The sequence below is a fragment of the Tasmannia lanceolata genome, unplaced genomic scaffold (genome assembly GCF_043159265.1).
Source record: "Tasmannia lanceolata isolate RefF3 unplaced genomic scaffold, GAP_Taslan_0.1 ptg000008l, whole genome shotgun sequence".
Classification (NCBI taxonomy): Eukaryota; Viridiplantae; Streptophyta; class Magnoliopsida; order Canellales; family Winteraceae; genus Tasmannia; species Tasmannia lanceolata.
Genome location: NW_027518685.1, coordinates 10,745,035 through 10,764,500, shown reverse-complemented (window position 1 = coordinate 10,764,500; position 19,466 = coordinate 10,745,035). Strand labels below are relative to the sequence as shown.

The 19,466-nt window shown below is 38.1% G+C and overlaps 1 protein-coding gene across 2 annotated transcripts; it reads right to left on the bottom strand.

The window, feature by feature from the left end:
* Positions 1 to 692: 692 nt before the first annotated feature.
* LOC143884321 (actin-interacting protein 1-2-like) lies at positions 693 to 16,250 on the bottom strand. 2 transcript variants are annotated; one of them, XM_077387830.1, is made up of 6 exons: positions 15,757 to 16,249; positions 13,458 to 13,619; positions 9,539 to 9,725; positions 7,759 to 8,184; positions 6,194 to 6,601; positions 693 to 1,300 (listed from the first exon to the last, which is right to left on the bottom strand). In XM_077387830.1, the coding sequence occupies exons 1-6, from the start codon at positions 16,146 to 16,148 to the stop codon at positions 1,040 to 1,042; spliced, it is 1,836 nt and encodes a 611-aa protein (XP_077243945.1). In that variant the 5' UTR covers positions 16,149 to 16,249; the 3' UTR covers positions 693 to 1,039. The 2 variants fall into 2 exon arrangements, with proteins under 2 accessions (XP_077243945.1, XP_077243946.1); XM_077387831.1 differs by lacking the exon at positions 693 to 1,300 and adding an exon at positions 5,805 to 6,058 and having other exon boundaries at positions 15,757 to 16,250.
* Positions 16,251 to 19,466: the final 3,216 nt, after the last annotated feature.

The window sequence follows — 19,466 nt, the reverse complement described above, 5'->3', positions numbered from 1 at the left end:
GGAAACACGTGGGTCCAGGTCTGATGGGGAATGGAGATATATCTTTTATAAAATTGAAGAGTACAAAAATCAATCTAATTATCAATTTTTGGGTCCCACATGGGGGGGGCCACGTATCACTTGTGTGAGATATATTGTTGTTTAAATATTTTTTCAAATTATCTCCCATCATAGGTGGAATATGGTCTGATAATCTAGACCATCTATCTTGCGGTTCCCAGGTGGATTTCAAAATTTAAATCTTACTCGCCACAAGACGCACCTTGGTCAGATGATCCAAACCATCTATCTGATGGCCCTGGGCAACAACCGTTACTATAATCTAAGGACCCGTTTGGCTGCCGAGAAGATTTTGGTTTGGATTTCTCACATTTGCAGCCCTTTTTGCATTGTAATTTGGATCGGATCAAATTCTTGGATTTCTAATTCAGCAGCTGACAGTGAAAAAAAAAATCAGATTTCTAAATTTACTGTGGAAATAAGAAATTGGAAATCCGGCAGTTTCCCTCCACTAGGAAGTACCCCCTTCCCTCTCTGTCTCCGTCTACATGAGCTACCGGATCTATTCAATTTTTATTCAAAACTTCTTGCACCATACAAGGATGACAATCTCAAAAAGCATTTTGTCACTTGATTCAGCAAATGAAGATATGTACAAGTTGGGAAATGTAAATGAAAGAAGAGAAAATAAATGAACAAACTCACCAACCTCAATTTCTACTTTTATTTGAACCCGTCAAAACACAATCACGGCATGGCCATACCTGCTATGATACATATGAACAATACAATTTTATGCATAATCATGTAGATTTTTTTTGTTGAAAAGGCGCCAGTGAATTCTTCCACAACACAGCATGACCAAAAACATAAATATAGCTACATTTGAGATTAGAAACACACTGTGCAAACACCCACACCACTTTTTTGCTTCTTTCGTCGGTACAAACACCCAAATAATCAAAAAACAAAACACACTGCATAAATATCAAACCTCTTATTTGTTGAACTGAACTCTGCATCATTGTCATAGTCATCATCATTCCTGTTGTGTTATTCGCCACACACGCACACATGCATCCTCCCCAGAACTAACCACACTGTTTTCATCACTGAATGACAATCCATAGACTCCACCCAAGTGAGCTCCTTTTATGGTTATCCGGCTCGATGCAGGCTTCCCCACTTCATATATGATGACACAAGTGTCGAGTGACCCCGTAGCAACCATGCTGCTATCGGGGGACCAAGCCAGGCAGTTTATGCGGGCTGTGTGGTACAACATGTTCTTAAGCTTCACCTGCAAAATGAATAATTTTTTTTTGAAAAGTATACGAGCGGTCACGCTAATGCTGAGATACCATGTCTCATTAGGAGGAGAAAGCAAGCAGACTATTGTTTACATTGCTTAAGATGCAAGAAAATGGCACACATTATGTGTGGACACTACTCATGCTACGCATACATATGAATAATGTGTGCCTTTATGACTAATTTTTTACAAGTTAAAAATAGAGTTAGAGCTTAAAAATGTAAGCTATTTTATAGGTATAAGGAATCTTACATCTATAATAGCTATAGAGAAAATTTTATGTGTAAGATATTTAATAGCTATAAAAAATTTACATTTGTAAGGTATTTGATAGTTAAAAGAAACCTCACATTTAAATAACCTCGGAAGCACACAAGCTTTCCCATTATAAACAATATTGATATTGTATTGATCTTTTCGAAGAATCAAAGCCCTTCATGCTTGTGAAAAAAATACGGACATCCCTAAGAATCAAGGACTACGTAACGAAGTGACTTCATTATAAGTGCAGCAAAAAAATAAGGAAAAACCCACACGGCATGTTTTGGATGGACATATAAAGATTGCAAACAAGAAAGCTCAAAATATTTAATTTTTCATGTTTGTAATTTTTTTATAGGATTCATTTCATAGAAAAATTGATGGAGTAAAAAGAGGTAGGGGCAGACTGAAAACAACTTTGGTAGAAACAGTGAGGAAAGACTTGATAGCTAGGAACATAACAGAGAACATGACCTTGGATAGGATAGAATGAAAGAAAATGACCCACGTAGAAGAACCCAACTAGAGCCAGGTAGATTCCTTTCACCTTCTTCATGAAATTTTTCTAGAGGATTCATTTAGCCGACCCCAACTAGATTGGGACAACGGCTTTGTTGAGTTGAGTTGAGATAATTCATTTCATAGAAAAGTGGCACAGTCTACGGCCGGCTGCCAACTTGACGCCTGCGCTCCTACTTTATCCTGGCTTGGGACAGGCTGTGAAAAACACAGGCTTGGGACCGAAAACAACTTGGGTAGAAACAATGAGGAAAGACTTGAGGGCTAGGAACATAACAGAGAACGTGACCTTGGATAGGATAGAATGGAAGAAAATGATCCATGTAGACGAACCCAACTAGTGTCAGGACTAGACTTAGTCAATTTGAGCCGGGTAGATCCTTTCATCTTCTTCATGAAAATTTCCTAAGGCCTTGTTTGGTTGCAAAAAATATAGAAGACGGCTGGCCATTTTGTGGAATATGAAACCCCGGAAGCCGTTTGGTTGCCAAATTTGAGTTCATTCTCCATTTGACTTCCAGACATCATGGAGACATCATGCTTATGTGGCGGGCTTGTTCCCTCCTTTACTCTTCCAATGGAAAAACTCCATTTTGGTGGTTTTTTGCAAGAAGATGAGTAGAATATGTCTTGTCTTATATAATCATTACCTTTTTCTCTCTCTCTCTCTTCGCTTTCACTCTCTTCCACTCCCGTTTTTATAATGGCACCCCTACACTTTCCACATGCCTTCTATGTGCAACCAAACGCTACTACCGCCCTTCCCCTTTGACTACCTTTGTTCCCCTAGACAACTCTACACATCTTCCATGCTTGTTACCTCCCTTTTGACTACTTCTTCCACTACTCTCCATGGCAACCAAACACGGCCTAAAGGATTCATTAGCCGACCCCAACTAGTTTGGGACAACGGCTTAGTTGAGTTGAGTTGAGTTGTTTGTAATTTTTGTATAGTTTCACTAATATCCATACATGTGGATGTGGCTTTGTTATATTGCTTCTTCAAAAATGTTAATATAAATACATCCGTGGGATATTGGTATTATGTCTGTAGCTATGATTGTGGAAATGGACACAGTGTCGGACACAGCGAACCCCCAAAAATTAGATTCGGGGACACGGCCAAAAGAAAACATATATAATCATAATTCGTGAACACGGATTCGTGTGTTGAGTTTCAACACAGATACGAGATGTCTAACAAGGCAACCCCTAAAAATCTAGAAATGGTGACCCGCCCGTACACGTACATACATATAAGTATATAATGTTACCGATTACTATCGTAACTTGCAACAATATAAATACGGTATTCATTTAACAAATTAATAAATCTTAGGATTAATCAAATATAACCTCTAATCATATAAAAATGCATTCATCAATTTAATCGAGTTCTCTTTAGCCTCCAATATGCATCAAGAAAGGGATACCATTATGAGACAATGAACATAATATTGGAATAAGAGTTTGTGTAGAATTTTAGGCTTAGGGGAGGGGATATAACAACAAATATTAGTTAAAGAAGAGCTAAAAGAAGAGTTAATAATAAAAGAGGTAAACACAATTTTTTTTCTAGTGGTAGTACATTTAAAAGCGTCGAAAGGAGTGTCGACAAGTGTGGACACGACACGACGTGTTTGTCAGCAACAAATTCAAAGTGTGGGCTATATCATATGACTGTAGGAAGTTTCAACATTTTGAGTTTCGTAGGATCATCACCATGTGCACCATCCCATGACTGCGCCGAACACTATAACACATCCTTGCCCAAAAGTATAAGGATATAACAGTGTTTTTAAAAAAAACGCACCGTCATTCATTCCCAAAAGCATAAGGATATAACAGTGTTTTAAAAAAAGTACCCTCATTCATTCCCAAAAGCATAAGGATATAACAGTGTTTTAAAAAAAATACCCTCATTCATTCCCAAAAGCATGAGTAGATGGGTCATCATACAGGCTTTCAATCCACAATCACCTCAGAATCAGTTTCAGCTACTTAGAACCTAACTCTCAGCAACTCTAGATTTGAGTTAAACCCTTTGAGGAACTCAAATATCCTTCGTTGCTCCATATGTCTCCTCATATGCTCGACACTCGGTGAAATAGGCTGATAGTGGTCTAATTTCTCCCATTTACTCCTTAGAATACCATAGTATTTATCCATAGACATCTCTCCAAGAGAGAGATTAACTATGCCCTGATGTACCTGACAAATCCAAGCAATATCACGCCTGTGCGACCAAGTCTTGGCTGCAGTGTCCCAAATCTTGGGTTGTACGTTGAAACAACAACCCTTCACTGCTGCTCGGCTGCATTGAATGCAACAGCAGAGACATTACTATGAGATTTTCTGACTCCCAATTTTTTCATAGTCGATATAATTTTCCTTTGGTTCTTTGATCCAACCACTGATATACCCTAGCTTAGTTCTACTCCCAATGAACATCTGTGCTGACCGTAACCATTCAAGTTAATTTGTTTCGTCTAGCCCGATGGTGGTAATTTGTATTCCAATAAATCCATGTGACTTTCCTTGCGTCTTAGGCTGATCAACACTAATCATAGAAATTCTCGACAACTGCTCTTTAGACATGGTAGAAGTGTACAAATAAAATCTCAAACAAGAATTCCAACAATCTGACGGCTGCCTTTTTCTAATTTTACTAAATCAACCCAAAATAGAGCTGCCAAACAACCAGAATAGCCTCACAAAAAGTGGTCTAAATCAAGGAAGCATGATTCGTTCCATGGACTGGGGAATCGCGATTCCCCAGTACGCGGATCCGATTCGGGAATCTGTTCGAATCCCTGAAAATTGGGAATCGGGGTTCGGATTCGTCGGAACCCCGATTCCCAATTTTTAGAACCGTGATTCCCCGGCGAATCCCCTGCGAATCCACGATTCCCGCTCCCAACCATCCCCGGAGCCTTCGATTCTCGCTTTCGATTCCCGCCTTGGCAACCTTGGTCTAAAGTCTAAACTCTTCACATCACATTCAAATTTCATGAAATCACTTCCATAGGATCTAATACAAAAAGAAGGTCAAAACCCCTCTTGTTTTCCTCCAAAAAATATGTCCAGGAGAGAGATTGAATCAACATACTATAGATCTGATCCCTCTTATTTCCTAATTTTAAAATACCCAAATATCCAGAAGTCTCATTGTAACTGAATCCAAAAAATTGAATAAAAACATCTAAAATAGCTCTTGATATGGATCTGCTCAAATCTCCATAGCTTGATTAAATCTGATGGGAGATGAGCCGTAAGGCTGATGGATTCAGCCATAGCCCAGTGGAGGTTCAATTTGGTTTTTTCACCAGTCAATGCCTCGCCTTAAAGTTTCTTTAGAGTCTAGGGTTCAAAGGATGAATGCATCTAGTTCCCTTAAATCTAGATCTACTCTGATACCATGTAAATCGTGAAGATATAAAAGAAAAGTGTGAAATAAAGGAAATAGAAGAAGATGGAGACGTAGAGAAGATAAACAAGAGAAAAAATGTTCAGTGGGGATGAAAGTTACACAATTTGTGTAGCTTTCTCTCTTTTATTGTATTAAGTGAGTTACATCTGAAAAGATAAAAATACTCTTCCTATGAAAAGTACAAAAATATCTCTATTTCAACATACAAAATATATATTATATCCATATAATATAACAAAATATGGATTATATCCATATAATATAACAAAATGTGCATTTACCAACGGTAAGGTTGATCAACGGTAGGCTAACAAAAATACTCTTCCTATGAGGGCGAGCCTTGGCGAAACGGTAAGGTTGCTCCATTGTGACCTGGTGGTCACGGGTTCAAGTCACGGAAACAGCCTCTCTGCAAAGCATGGGTAAGGCTGCGTACATCTAGCCCTCCTCAGACCCCGCAATGGTGGGAGCCTCGTGCACCGGGCCGCCCTTTTGTGAATTTGTCAACTTTTTTTTTTAATGGTAGCATTTATCAGCTGTTGAATTACTAAAAAACGGTGAAAATCATGATGTCTATAAAAGTTCAGTACATATAGCAGAAAATTAAAGTATCATGCTTTAATAGCTTAGGATAGACAAAACTGTGAAGTATAAGAGAACTCTTATCCTACCTCTCGGGAGACACGATCCCAGACAACAGCTTCTCGATTGACATCTCCTGAAGCAAACATGGAACCATCTGGGGAGTAACGTATAACACTAATAGCACCCCTGTGCTTCTCAAGGATAGACTCTTCAGTAAGCGTGTCACCATTGACAGAGAATACATGTAATTTACCATCCTGCCCACCAACAATTGCCTCGCTTCCATCAGGCGCAATCGCAGATGCTGTCACTGTATACCCAAGATTGATGGTTGACATTACTTTGGGCCCACGAAGCATGGTTACTCCTGAATCAGTTGAAATCAAAGCAAGTTCAGGAGAATGAAGCACAAAACTTAAGTCCTTTGGCTGACTGCCAATATCAATGGACTCTGCTTCTCCACATTGTTCACCACGCAGAGGAATTCTCCTTACCTGAGTTTTATGGGGAAAAAAGGGAACTATTAGATAAAAAATATAAACAGATAGCAGTGCAAGTTGTGTCAATGGCGTGCGTGTGCGTGTAATTGTGAGTAGTTACATTTAGGATCTCCTAAACAATGGGTGCACAAAAACATCAGTAAGATGAAAAAACAAAATACTGGAAACAGGTCAGCTGAATGAAACAAAAGAAAATAACTCATTCAATTTTTGGAAACTTGTGACGTTCTTCCATCAAGCCTTGATCAATGAACCTAAAAAAACCTTCAAATTGTATCTAACTAAATCCAGGTATTGTAAACATTCCATCATTTCCATCCCAGAGCATCTTCTTTTTTTTTTTTGAATGGTTCCATCCTGGAGCATCTTATTCTTAAGTTTCCTGTTTATCGAAAAAAATCCCATTATTGGCTCACTTTTCATCAAAAAAGGAAATCCACAGTCGTGATGTGCGAGACTGATGATTGAACAACGCTGGAGATTCACGATCTCACAGCTCAAAATTCTGAACATGAAGAAGAAGCGGGACTCATGATCTCAAAATGGCTACTTCATGCCCAGAATCCAGGCACTGCTAAAATAACATGACATAAAAGAAAAAAAATGCACCCAAAAAAAGGGCTGACAAAATTCACTATCATAAAGTGACAAATGCACCTTTATTAGATGGAAACTTCAATAGATCCCTATTTACAGTCTGAATAATTGCCACCTATGTATAGGGTTAACTTAGTCATTTAAACAGCAGTAAGGGAGTAAGTAGTCTACATTTCAAAAAAAGGGGGGGAAGGGAGGGGGGGCTAATTTATCTTTCTCGGAAGTTTATGAAAATGCAAGCCCAGGACAAAATTTTTAATGAAAGTTACGAAAGTATATGCATGTGACAACAGGAATGAATTTTTTTAACATGCATCTGTATCTTCCCTGAACTGTATCTTCAAGGATTCATATTTGAATATTTTCGGGTATTTTTTACTGTGAGATTGCGCAACATAGAGTCTGTTCTACTGAGCTGACATACATATAACATGCAGGACAATCAGAAAAGGAACATGCCAAGTATAGAAAGGCCGTTTGTGGATAAGCTCTGTGAAAAGAACACATCAGAAGTATATGCACTGGATCCATCTCAAGTAAAAATAGTTTCTCACCTTATTGTCAAATCCAGATGTAATAAGCTCCTCTTCTACCGCAGCAAAGCATTTGATTTGAGCATTATCTTTTCTCTCTAATCTACCACTATATCCCATGCCCTGTATCCATCTCACTATCACACCATCGTAACTGCTAGACAAGATGACCTTCTGACTGCTTTGGAGAAATACAGATAATGCATTAATACTCTTCATGTGCCCAGAAAAAGATATTGGTGTTTTATCTGGATCACTTGCTGAGAATAAAGTAATTGTGCCACCAAGAGAAACAGTGACAAGATGGTCATTCTGCCAAAGGCATCCAACTAGCATATCTTCCAGTCCACCTGATCCAGGACATGCCAACGTTTTCTTCACCTTTCCGTTCCCTTCCTCACTAATTTCCCATATTTTCGCAGACTTGTCAGCAGATACAGTCAAAACCTAGAAGTGATAGATATCTAAATAGATTAGCATAAACTTATTCTGATACAATAATGATTAGAAAAAAATTAAACAAGAAAAAACTTGCTTTGAAAAATAATGGAAAAAAAACATAATGGAAATAGGTAGATTGAAACATTAGTAATGGAGTAGGGATGATTCCAAATGATGAAGATACACAAGTTGTTTCAAACTTGACAATGTACCATACACAGAGAATCTGTAGCCTATAAACAAAGATAGGTATAGAAACACGTACATTACAAGTAAGATTTGCAGATAAAAGTTCTCAAAAAGCGTTCCTCCTTCTTGATGATGTAATACCATTCAAAAAAAAAATTCTTAATGATGTAATGATCTTACTATATAATATAGATGCTCTGAGCTACCCATCGTTTGAGTTTTCCTTCCAAAATATTCTTCAACTAATCGAGGTTGCACAATTCTAAAAGTTAACTTTGAACCTTCCACAACAAAAGAATTATAAATTGGAAGGAAGGTTCACATTTCCACAAATTAATCAATGATATCATAGTCAAGGTTTCATGTTTCGGTTTCAGCAAGGGCCTGTTTGGCTGCCGGGAGATGAATTGGACAGAGAAAAATGATGCGTCCGACAAGGAAAAGAGAGGGATTGGAATTAGTAGGAATAGAAAAAATTTCTCATTCCAGGGAGAGAGATGAGGAGATTTTTGGGCGGGATTTCTGGGGTTTAGGGGCAGTAAGATTTATTGGTGTCTGGGGGGGTTTCAGAGAAGAGAAGCTGGTGTCTCCCGTTCACAGGAAGTTCCGTTCCAGAGACAGCGTCGAGAGATGGAGAGGTGCGACAGTAGACGGAGATGCATTCAGCGGAACCACCATCTTCCAGATTCAACAAAAAAAAGGAAGCAATTATGAGAGATGATACGAGAGACGGAGAGAGGTGCAATGAGAGAGAGCGAAAGAAACATGAGAGAAAGAGAGAGATGTCCGTGATTTTCCACCTAAATCCGCTCGATTTAGGCAGAAAATTTGAATCTCTATTTTCAGTGCCACGTTGGCAGAGAGCAGCTTGACAGGGAACGGCGGTGCAATGGAAGAATGCTTTCCATGTCAACCGAACGACTGTTCAACTGCTTTTAATGGGGGAAAAAGCCCGATTTTCCCTTTACTTCAGTTTTCATGGCTACCAAACGGACCCTGAGTGTTTCATTTGTTATAAAAATAGAAAAATGTCAGTTTTTTTTTTTTTTTGGAATGGCAAGAGAAAAATCAAGACTGGACTAGAAACTAGACTTTTAAATAGAGAAGCTTTAGCAAGGTATGAATCAAGAAAAACTCCCCTAGGTCAAAAGTTAACAGTTCAAATGCTCACCTGCTTACTATCAGGACTCCAGCTAACCGCATAGATGCTGCCCTTGTGTCCATCTTCTGTAGACAATTCTCCAATCTTCTCTCCAGTCTTTCCATCATACACTAGCCCCTTCTTATCTGAACTTACAGTTATAAATTTACTACCATCAGGAGAAAACCGAACACAATTGACAAAATTTGAATGCTCCCTGCAGCCCCAAATTGAGATTTTCATCAATAAAATAATCATGAACAAGATCAGACATCAGCTTAGAAGCTGATTCTCCCTATGCAATTAATTATTTCTAGAATGTTAAGGTAAGTGTAATCAAGAAGGAAAGGAAGAATTCACTTATTCTGGAAATATGAACCAGATATGATGATATCTATCTTTAATGTGGCAAAAAACCATAGAAGGAATCTTTAAGGGTTAGTAGTTTTCAATTCTTTTTGCTCTCCAACCCTCCTAAACACCAAACTTAACAACTCATAATTTGTGTTAATTCGGTAACTTTAATAATATTGTGTGAACGATCAAACGTCAAATGACTCAAATCACTACTACAAGAACATCTCATAAATTAACAAAACAACTGAATGATTATGTGCAATGAGCATAGAGCCATAGACCACTCTTAAGATCAAAAATTAACATGCCATGAGAATAGACCACTCTTAAGAACAAAAATTACTAATAAATACAGACGCATGAAACCATGCACTGACTGGAAATGAGGGAGAAAAAGAGACGGGTTTATCCATATAAACAATTAAATGAACAATTGACAGCTCCAAATGTAAATTATGGAACTTATGGGAAATAACTTAACAAAGAGACCCAGGTCCCTTCATAGATACTTACAAAAAATATCTAACCAATATGGAACTAAAGTGCGTTAAACAGAATACTCAACTCAACTCAACTCAACAATGCCTTTGTCCAAAACTAGTTGGGGTTGTCAGCTAAATGAATCCTTAAGACACAATTCATGAAGAATGTGAAAGGAATCTATCCAGCTCAAATCCTAGCTCTAGTTGGGTTCTTCTACATGGATCATTTTCTTCCATTCTATCCTATCCAAGGTCATGTTCTTTGTTATGTTCCTAGCTATCAAGTCTTTCCTCACTGTTTCTACCCAAGTTGTTTTCGGTCTGCCCCTACCTCTTTTTACTCCATCAATTTGGCACGAGTCGCCTCTTCTCACCGGAGCATCCAAAGGCCTATGTTATATATGTCCAAACAATCTTAAGCGGTGCTCTCTCATCTTCTCCTCAATTGGTGTCACCCCCACCTTTTTACGAATGTCTTCATTTTTAATTCTATCTAGCCTTGTGTGGCCGCACATCCATCTAAGCATTCGGATCTCCGCTACACTCATCTGATGCACATGTTGCTTCTTGGTGGCCCAACATTCTGGGCCGTACAGCATGGCTGGCCTCACAGCTGTCTTATAAAACTTTCCCTTCAACTTGGTAGGGATTTTACGGTCGCACATAACTCCTAAGGCAAGCTTCCACTTCAATCAACCTGCTCTTATTCTATGGTTAACATCCTCTTCAGTCTCTCCTTCCTTATGTAGAATTAAACCAAAATAGCGAAAGATAACCCTCTTAGGTACCTCCTGTCCGGTCATATTTACTACATCCTCACCCCGCCTCCTTACATTACTAAAGTTGCATTCCATATATTCTGTCTTAGTCCTATTCAGTCTAAAATCTTTGGATTCCAAAGTAGTTCTCCATAACTCTAACTAAATAAAGTAACCATAACATAAATCAGAAGATAACAAATAAATTAAGGCGTGAAACTTGAGTTTGTCTTTCTCGACACTATTATACACAAATAAGAAAATGTGCATGATTTTCGACGCAAACATTGTTTTTTCTCAAATACAAAAGATACAACATTATAAAGGAGAAATAAGAAAGAACCTACCCAAAAGATAAAAGAAATACGATAAGAACAGTAACCTAGAATATAAAAGATATTTCTCAACATAAGCAATCATCAACCATGAGATTGACTGAGAGCACCACTGAGATGGAACAGCTATGGCATAAACACCTGCTGACCAACAATGGATTGGGGATACCACTTATCTTCAAACATCATGGTTCCTACAAGAGCTATCTCTTCATCCCTCACCAAATGCCACAAAGACAATCCTGCTCGAAGTTCTCCATTTTCAATCCCTAACGAAGCGAAGTATCCAGCTCGTTGTACATAATTGTGTCTCAAATTGCTATCTACAAATCTTTCCACAAAATGACCTAATTAGAATCCTCACAATTGAATTGACCCAGAGGCATTTTTAACGGTAAAATGCAGGTAGGACCTCAATTATGTGAAGCAAGAGGAAATGTGGAACATAACCGTTCCCAAATGGTAAAAAAGTTTAAATCTTAGAAATTCTATGTATAATGAATCTAACAATTAAAATATGCATTATAGTAATAAAAATTCAGAAACCCAACTTATGCATCTATTTTCTCTGCAGAAACGTAGTTTTTCAATAATATCTAGAAACTACAAAAACTAAAGAAGGTCAAATTTAATGGAATACTGGTCGGGTTGACAAGTTGATGCAAATATGACAGTAACAAAGTCACAGCCACAGCCTGCTAGTACAAAAATCCGAGATATCCAAATGAGCAGAGATCATGAGGAAAATGTATTTCCTTGTGTGCTGCAAAATCTGGGTTGAGAAACAGCTGGAGTTGACTAGAAATTGTGATTTTTGGAAATTCCAGACACAGATTTCCGATCACTTACCATGACCAACATGCATTCAATTCAAGCCCAAAGAAAACAAACTCAGCAGCACAGCATTTGAAAGAGAAATTGAAGAGTAAAGGCACAGAATTAATTGGGAGGAATGAAGAGGCAGAAAAGAAACTCAGTTAGCTCAAAAAATTGAGCAGCAGACGAACCAAATTGAGCTTCAAAATATTTGTGTGGGGAGGGTGTCCCTCATTACTTAAAAAGAAGCGTCTATACTCCTAATTAAACATGAAAACTTAAGCTAGCAAGTGTCCTAATATAATCCAACAACTGAAAACCCAGAAATTACAGGTTTTTTACCAAATAAAACTCTCTAAAACCTTATATAAATTTCTAAGTCCTAGGTGCTCCTTAAAACTCCTAGAATTGCTTGACTCTGCGTTGCAGCAACCTAATCCAATCCAAATAAACCTCCAGTCATCAATAAATCTCAATCCTTCTTGGTATAATCATATTTTGAGGAGTTGCACGCCATACATTCAACTCCAACAGGGATACTTCCAGACCCATCTTAGGCCTTCCATAAGCTCCAGGAAATTACAGGACACCAGCAGGTGTCAGATTGACATAACTGACATCAGCAATTTTGCCTCCTTTAAGTCCCAAAGTCTCAAATTCCCCTCTCTTCCTCCTTTGTACACAGATACTGTGGTTTGTCAGAACTAGTGCATCACGAGAGCTGGTGGGAATAAAAGCTCCACAGTGAGAGCAACATTCCAAAGTGGGCACAATAGTCTACGTTAAAACAACCATACAAAATATGACTTATACGATCAAGGTCAAGAAAGGCAACTCCCACCTAAGAAGCCAAGATGGGGTTAAAACTACAAGACAAACAAGGAAAAACATGGAAATTCTTCAATATACAGCTATTCAAATTAAAAAAATATGTAACTAAAAGACCCATTACAACAAAGTGGGTCTATGAAACTATTAAACATAAATTAAAAAGAACTCATAAGATTGACAGTTTTCAATAATATGAGTAATAAAATTCAAATTGGCCTCCCAACAAATAAATAACCTGTGACGGAAATAAATTTAAAAAGTCATTTAATGAAGTTAAAAATTTAAAATAGTCATCCCTATAGAAATCGCCATAATAAATTCATTTCATGAAGTTAAAATAGTCATCCCTACGAAAATCACCATAACAAACCTCAGAGAGAGCTTGAATTTAAATGGTGGTCCTTCATAAAAGTTCACCAAAAAATCCTCCCCACATGTGACAATGCGAAATGGCCTTGTTGGTTTAAATGCACAACTTAATACGCGCTTTGAATGGCCATCGAATTCCCCAACATTTGTGCCAGAATCCCACCTACAAAAAAGATGTCAATTGACTCTGCAATGATTAGAATGCATTAGACTATAAACATGTGACTGCCTTGGGACAAAAAAAAGAGTACAAACACAGAATGAATAATGAACCAGAAATGAAAGAGCTGTTAGACATCATTTGTCGGAGGTATAACTTCTACAACATGGCGAAATAGTAAATCAGTCTGAGGTAATCCATAGAGATAATAATAATAATAACAAAAAACTTAACTGGTTCAATTCAAATTAGGGGTGCAACTTGGGTCGGGTCGGGTTGAGCTTTTGCTAAAAAAATGAATAGAAATCAACCCGAACCCAACCCGATTTTAACGTAAACGCTCAACCCGAATTCCCAAAAATCGACCCGAGTTGCGCCCGTAATTCAAATGAAATGAGAAACAGAATGAATAAAAGCATAGTAAGAGTATCAACTATGCTGTTACAATTTACCTCTTTGGAAGGGAATTCAAAACTGATCAAAATAACAAGATATCAACTCAAATTTGATTCTAAGGAAATAAAGAATGTTTATAATATGGTACTCACATTCACAATTTCTTTTATTGGCAAGGTTTTATTCGAAAGGTTGAATAAAGAGTAAAATTTTCGACATTATAAACATTAAAATAATGGATGGTGGCATGTTTATTGCCTCCTTCGCAAGAAAGTTGGCCCTAAATTAGCCTCTCAATTAACATGATGGAAAGAAGTCTAAAACATCTCGATGTCCAATATGTGCTCTATTAGGCTCGCTATAACTCCAAGGAAACTTCTCTTCCTTGCTCATCTGTCAAACAATTTTAGTAAATGCACATTATCTCAATCAGTTCCGAAATTGGGAAGAGAAGACTTTTCAACTTATAAAAGAATAATACCCATCGCATTCAATCCCTTCAAGCCTTCGGACCCAAACAAAACAAGCAAACATTAACCATGTGAGCCTAAATAGTAGCACCTATGCCCAGTAGGAAACAACCAACAAAGTTGGGTTTTGGAGTGTCCCCTTAATAGCGTCTTCCACCTCTCCATTACTTTATTTTTAGCACCAACAGTACTTTTTTATTCAACTGAACACCTCGCACATCAAATCCTCTGATATGAGATGGCCTTTAACTATTATTCTCACACAACCTGCACTCACCTCATCATAGTGCCAGTCAAAAAAAATTGTTACAAATTTTCCTTTTAAAGGATTTTTTTTAAACATTAAAAATGCATGAAATCCATCAGATCATGGACTTTTTGTAGTTACTTTTTTGGATTTTTTCTATTTTTAGGATAATTTTTTGTTCTCTTCATGAATTAGTGTTGGGCACATAATTGCATTTAGGTTCCCAAATTCCAATAACATTAATGTCTCAAATGAGGATTAGAAAGTTATAATTTCGAGCTAGGCATCAGATTACTTGATGATCCCCACTAGTCCACATAATTGAGGCGAGGTTGCTAATCCAGCCACGGTTTTAAAACTCAAAAGAGTAAACTTAAATCCAGATCTCCTTCTAATAGTCTCGATTAATCCAAGTTTTCATTTTTTTTCCTTTCTCATATTCTTGCAAGCAAATATAAGGTGAGCTTTTTTTTTTTCAAGTCTTTCATTTTCACACTCACAAATTAAGACCATTCGAATAATAATAGTACAAAACATACCATTCAAAAAGAAATAACAACAGTACAAAACATTCAATGTGTTAGGTGCCTTAGATCGGTCCCACTTAGGGTGGAATAAATTAATTCGATATTTTAGTGAATAATATCAGATGTTAGATTAGGATACCTACTTAGATTAGGATAATCTTTATTTGGCTATTTCTATTCTTATCATAAGATCTTTCTATGTCTATCATTTTCTATTTTTATCGGTAAGCATGCTATTGTTAATGAAAGGAATGAAGAAGAAATTGTGTCTTTTTGCAGAAAGGAGAACTGATCCTTCCCTCGAAGTGGATCAAGAGGCTGATCTTCCCTCTAAGAAGATCGAATCACGTTACGAACCGTTCGGGTTCGTAACACAATGCAATTAATTTTGATCGAATTTACAATGTTGATCCCATCAGAACAAATTCAAAAAAAAAAAAAAAAAAAAATAGAAACCCTAAAAACAAATACAAAACAACTGAAAGTGAAATTGAACTCACATGAAAGCGCGGACAAAGGATTTGCCCTTCCCTTCTCCAGAAGCTACAATCCGGAGCCCATCAGGGGACCACTGGAGATCGTCGATCCGCCCCGATAGGACCCTAAATTCGTTCTTTAGGACGTGATCGCTGTGCTTCCCCCATATCCGAACGGTACCGGACACATCAGCAGAGGCGATCCATTCTCCATTTGGGGAGAATCGGGCCACCGTGACGTGGTAAGCGTGCTCACCGTAGATTGAAACTTCGAGAGGTCTATCGAGGTATCGGATAATTACGGATCTGCCATTGCAGTATAAAATCGAGTTCGATTTCGGATCGCCCGATATCAGGATCCCCCGTCCTCTCTCCGTCGACGGAACACAGGCGTAGGTTTCTGCAAGCTGCGCCATTTTTTTTTTCCCTCTTCGCACCCCCTCTCCTTAATAATTTATGTTCATTCGCGTATTTGCTAAGGGCGATGAATTTTTTTCGACCCCCCCCCCCCCCCCCCAGGATAATGCGCTCCCCTGTAGGACGTCAATAAAGCGTTAAACTCTGCCCACATAAACTGAAAGCGGGGAATAGGCTGAATGGTGCGCAACTGCGCATTGCGCACTCCTCGCTTTTCGTGAGAAAGGCTTAGTATTTTATTAGTGAGATTTTATGTGATGGGTGGCCGTGAAAACACGTGAAGTCTTGGAAAACAGGTACGACCCACTTTTTATTGATGATCCAAACCGTTCATCTGTTTGGGCACAACGTAGATAGGGGTTGCCCAAAAAATCAATTCCATAGGATGATCCTAACCCTCCGATCTGTAGAAGATTCCATAAATGGTTTTTGAAAATCTCCATATTCAGATCAGTTCAGATCGGAGGGTTAGGATCATCCAATGGAAATGATTTTTGGGGCACAACCTATTTACGTTGTTCCCAAACAGATGAACGGTTTGGATCATCTCAAAAAGTGGGCCGTACCTACTTTTTGAGACTTCACGTGTTTTCACGGCCACCCATCATATAAATTCTCTTTTATTAGTAAGGGAGCATAGTGGTAACTATCTTTGAAAGATCCGAACCGTACATTTGACAGGTCTTGCTTTACATCTTAATGGCTAAGTAAAAATTCTTGCCAATCGCACGATCCTGATACGTATGAGCACTATATGGGTGCTTGTGTCGCTCGAATGCTCGATGATCAAAACTGCTGATTGTAGATGGTGGGAGTGTTGATACCATTTCCCTTTATAAAAGGTTGTAAAAGACTAGAAGTAGAAATCCTAGTACACAAGGACTGAAACAAAATATAAAGCCTTACAACTTGCTACAGCAGGGAAAGCAAAAGTGTAGAAAAAAAAACATTAAGACTTACAGTGGATTTAGTGATAATAGTTGTTGATTAGTCCAAATTAACATCAAAATAAGAGGCAATGTAAACTTGGTTTATAACGATGAAATGGCCTCGAGGTTCTCGCCAACTCCTAGGGAAATTATTAAGGATCTTCTTAAAAGACAATGCAAACTTTTCAAAGAGGAAGCAAATCGGAGAGTGGAAGCTTTCTTTAGCGTAACCGGGACCTACAACGTCAAAGATACCCATACGCTAATGTAGAAACATCCTTTCTTCAACCAACCTCTGGCGGACGAGACGAATCTGAGACGTCTCCGATGGAAAGCGGGATAAGGCGGTAGGGATTTAGAAGCTGGAAGATATGATTGACAGGACAAAGGCTTTGGCAGGTAGGGAACCGATTGCTGAGGATCTCTTGCCTGTTGCGTCGTATGAGGAGGTTTTTGCGTTTGAGATTGAGCGTCTTCTGACGGATCTGGGAAAATGCTCGTCTTGAAGGGGAGTCTATATTCAAGATCTTCAAGGGAAGATCGCAAAGTTTTTTGATAAGTTTTTATCAGGATTTTTTTGAAAGGTTTATAATGGTTTTTTGGAAAAAGAATGTAGGTCGGCCTGTTAGGATGGCGACAGTATTAGTAAGTTCAGGTTCAAAGGTTGGAGGTATAGGGGAATGATACAAGGAACACCTTTTTGTTTTTTCTCTCTTTTATGGCATGGGAGTATAATTCTATGCCCTCATATGTTGTAATGCAAAGGGGGACTCATGGTCCCTATCTTATGTAAGCTTCCTAAGATTTATAATACAATTATGTCATCTTTAAAAAAAATAAAAAAAAATAGTATAAATTTTTCTATCAACAATCTTCCCCATAGTAAGCTCTGGGAAAATACAATGAGAAGGGTAAAATATTAAACACAAATTCATTCTTTTTGCAAGACTATTAAAAGAAGCAAAAGATCAGAGGAGAGACAAGGAACATGGATCAGAGGAGAGATGAGGAACATGTAAGACACTAAGTGAAAAAGGTGGTGGTAGCATCAGCTATTCAGCTAGGATATTCTGAGATCCCCTAAAGGCTGACCTATAATATATTTGACATGGACCCCGTTTGTACCAAAGAGAATTTCTACCCCTTTATTTACTATTTCTTTGAAAAATGAAAAAACAACAGTCGAAACAATCATAAAAGTATTTAATAAAATGAGTGCCCTGTAAAACAAAAAAATGTCATGTGCATGTCATTTCCTTGACTAAATTTCTCTCGAATTAATTCTTAACAAAATTAGATATTGAGATAACATGAGTCCATTGGTTGTCTGTTGAGAGAGAGAGAGGGAGAGAGAGTCCAACAATTGCATAAGCAATTACCACTACGGCACTACCATTGTGCATGACACATTGGACATATACTTACTATTAGATGATCTAAAAGATCCAAAGTATATGGAAAGTGAGAGTTCATTATATCCAGACCTCTATTTCAAATGATTTTTTATGGCTCCCCACATGTTAAAAAACATGGATAGACTTTTGCCACATGGAGAGAACAAGAGAGAGCCTATCAAATGATGAAAATAGATAGATGCCCACAATCTTGCATGTACTTGACTGGGCTTTGAGAGCTAAAGGCACATGAAAAGGGGACCATCATCTCGTTGCCGGCCATTACAGGGTGGCAAAGGCACTACAAAAATTCCTCTGCCAATTCCCATTGTAGAGCACATTATAAAAGTTGTAAAGTGTGGGCTCGGATGGAGGACCCATGTTTTGAAGAGCTCATCGTTGTTATCTATGTAGGGTGGGTCCCATTGGATGACCGTCTCTGATCAGCGTACGCTTGGGATGTGCAATGGAAAAAAAAATGAAGTGGTGATTTAGTAGAGGTTGTTGTAGACTAATTGTTGAGCAAAGCTTCACATACTCCTTTTTGAGCACACAAAATGGGCAAATATGTGAAAATGAGAATCGTGCAAAAGACCCATCATCGTTTTAAAGAAATAAATTTTTTTTTTACCTCTTGAAAGGTGAGATCTAGAGAACCAGGCATCACGTACGGGTTAGGTTTGCTGATCGAACACATTCTTCCATTTTTTTTTTCATTCTCCGCAAAGAAAAATGCATAAATGTACTATGGAGAATGGTTAGCAAACGTCACCTTAACACCTCTTACCATTGCTGAACGTGGGGAAATCTGCCCGAAGATGAGGAGGGAACATTATGTATAGTCATAGGTCTCATCAATCGGATTCTAGTGGGTGTAGAATTTTGTCAATGAGTGTTGTGGTGATGAGGAAGACACGGATCATTTATTGCATGGTTAAAATTGACACACGATGGCTGCTGGGAAAATGTATTTGTGTTAGATTAAAAAAAGGAT

Excerpts from the sequence above, each read along its gene's own strand:
- LOC143884321 (XM_077387830.1), bottom strand. The coding sequence starts at position 16,148 with ATGGCGCAGCTTGCAGAAACCTACGCCTGTGTTCCGTCGACGGAGAGA. Across the intron at positions 9,726-13,457 it reads AAATTCAAGCTCTCTCTGAG|GGAGCATTCAAATTTTGTCA; the intron begins GTTTGTTATGGT and ends TTGGGGCTGCAG. Across the intron at positions 1,301-6,193 it reads GGGATCGTGTCTCCCGAGAG|GTGAAGCTTAAGAACATGTT; the intron begins GTAGGATAAGAG and ends TTCATTTTGCAG.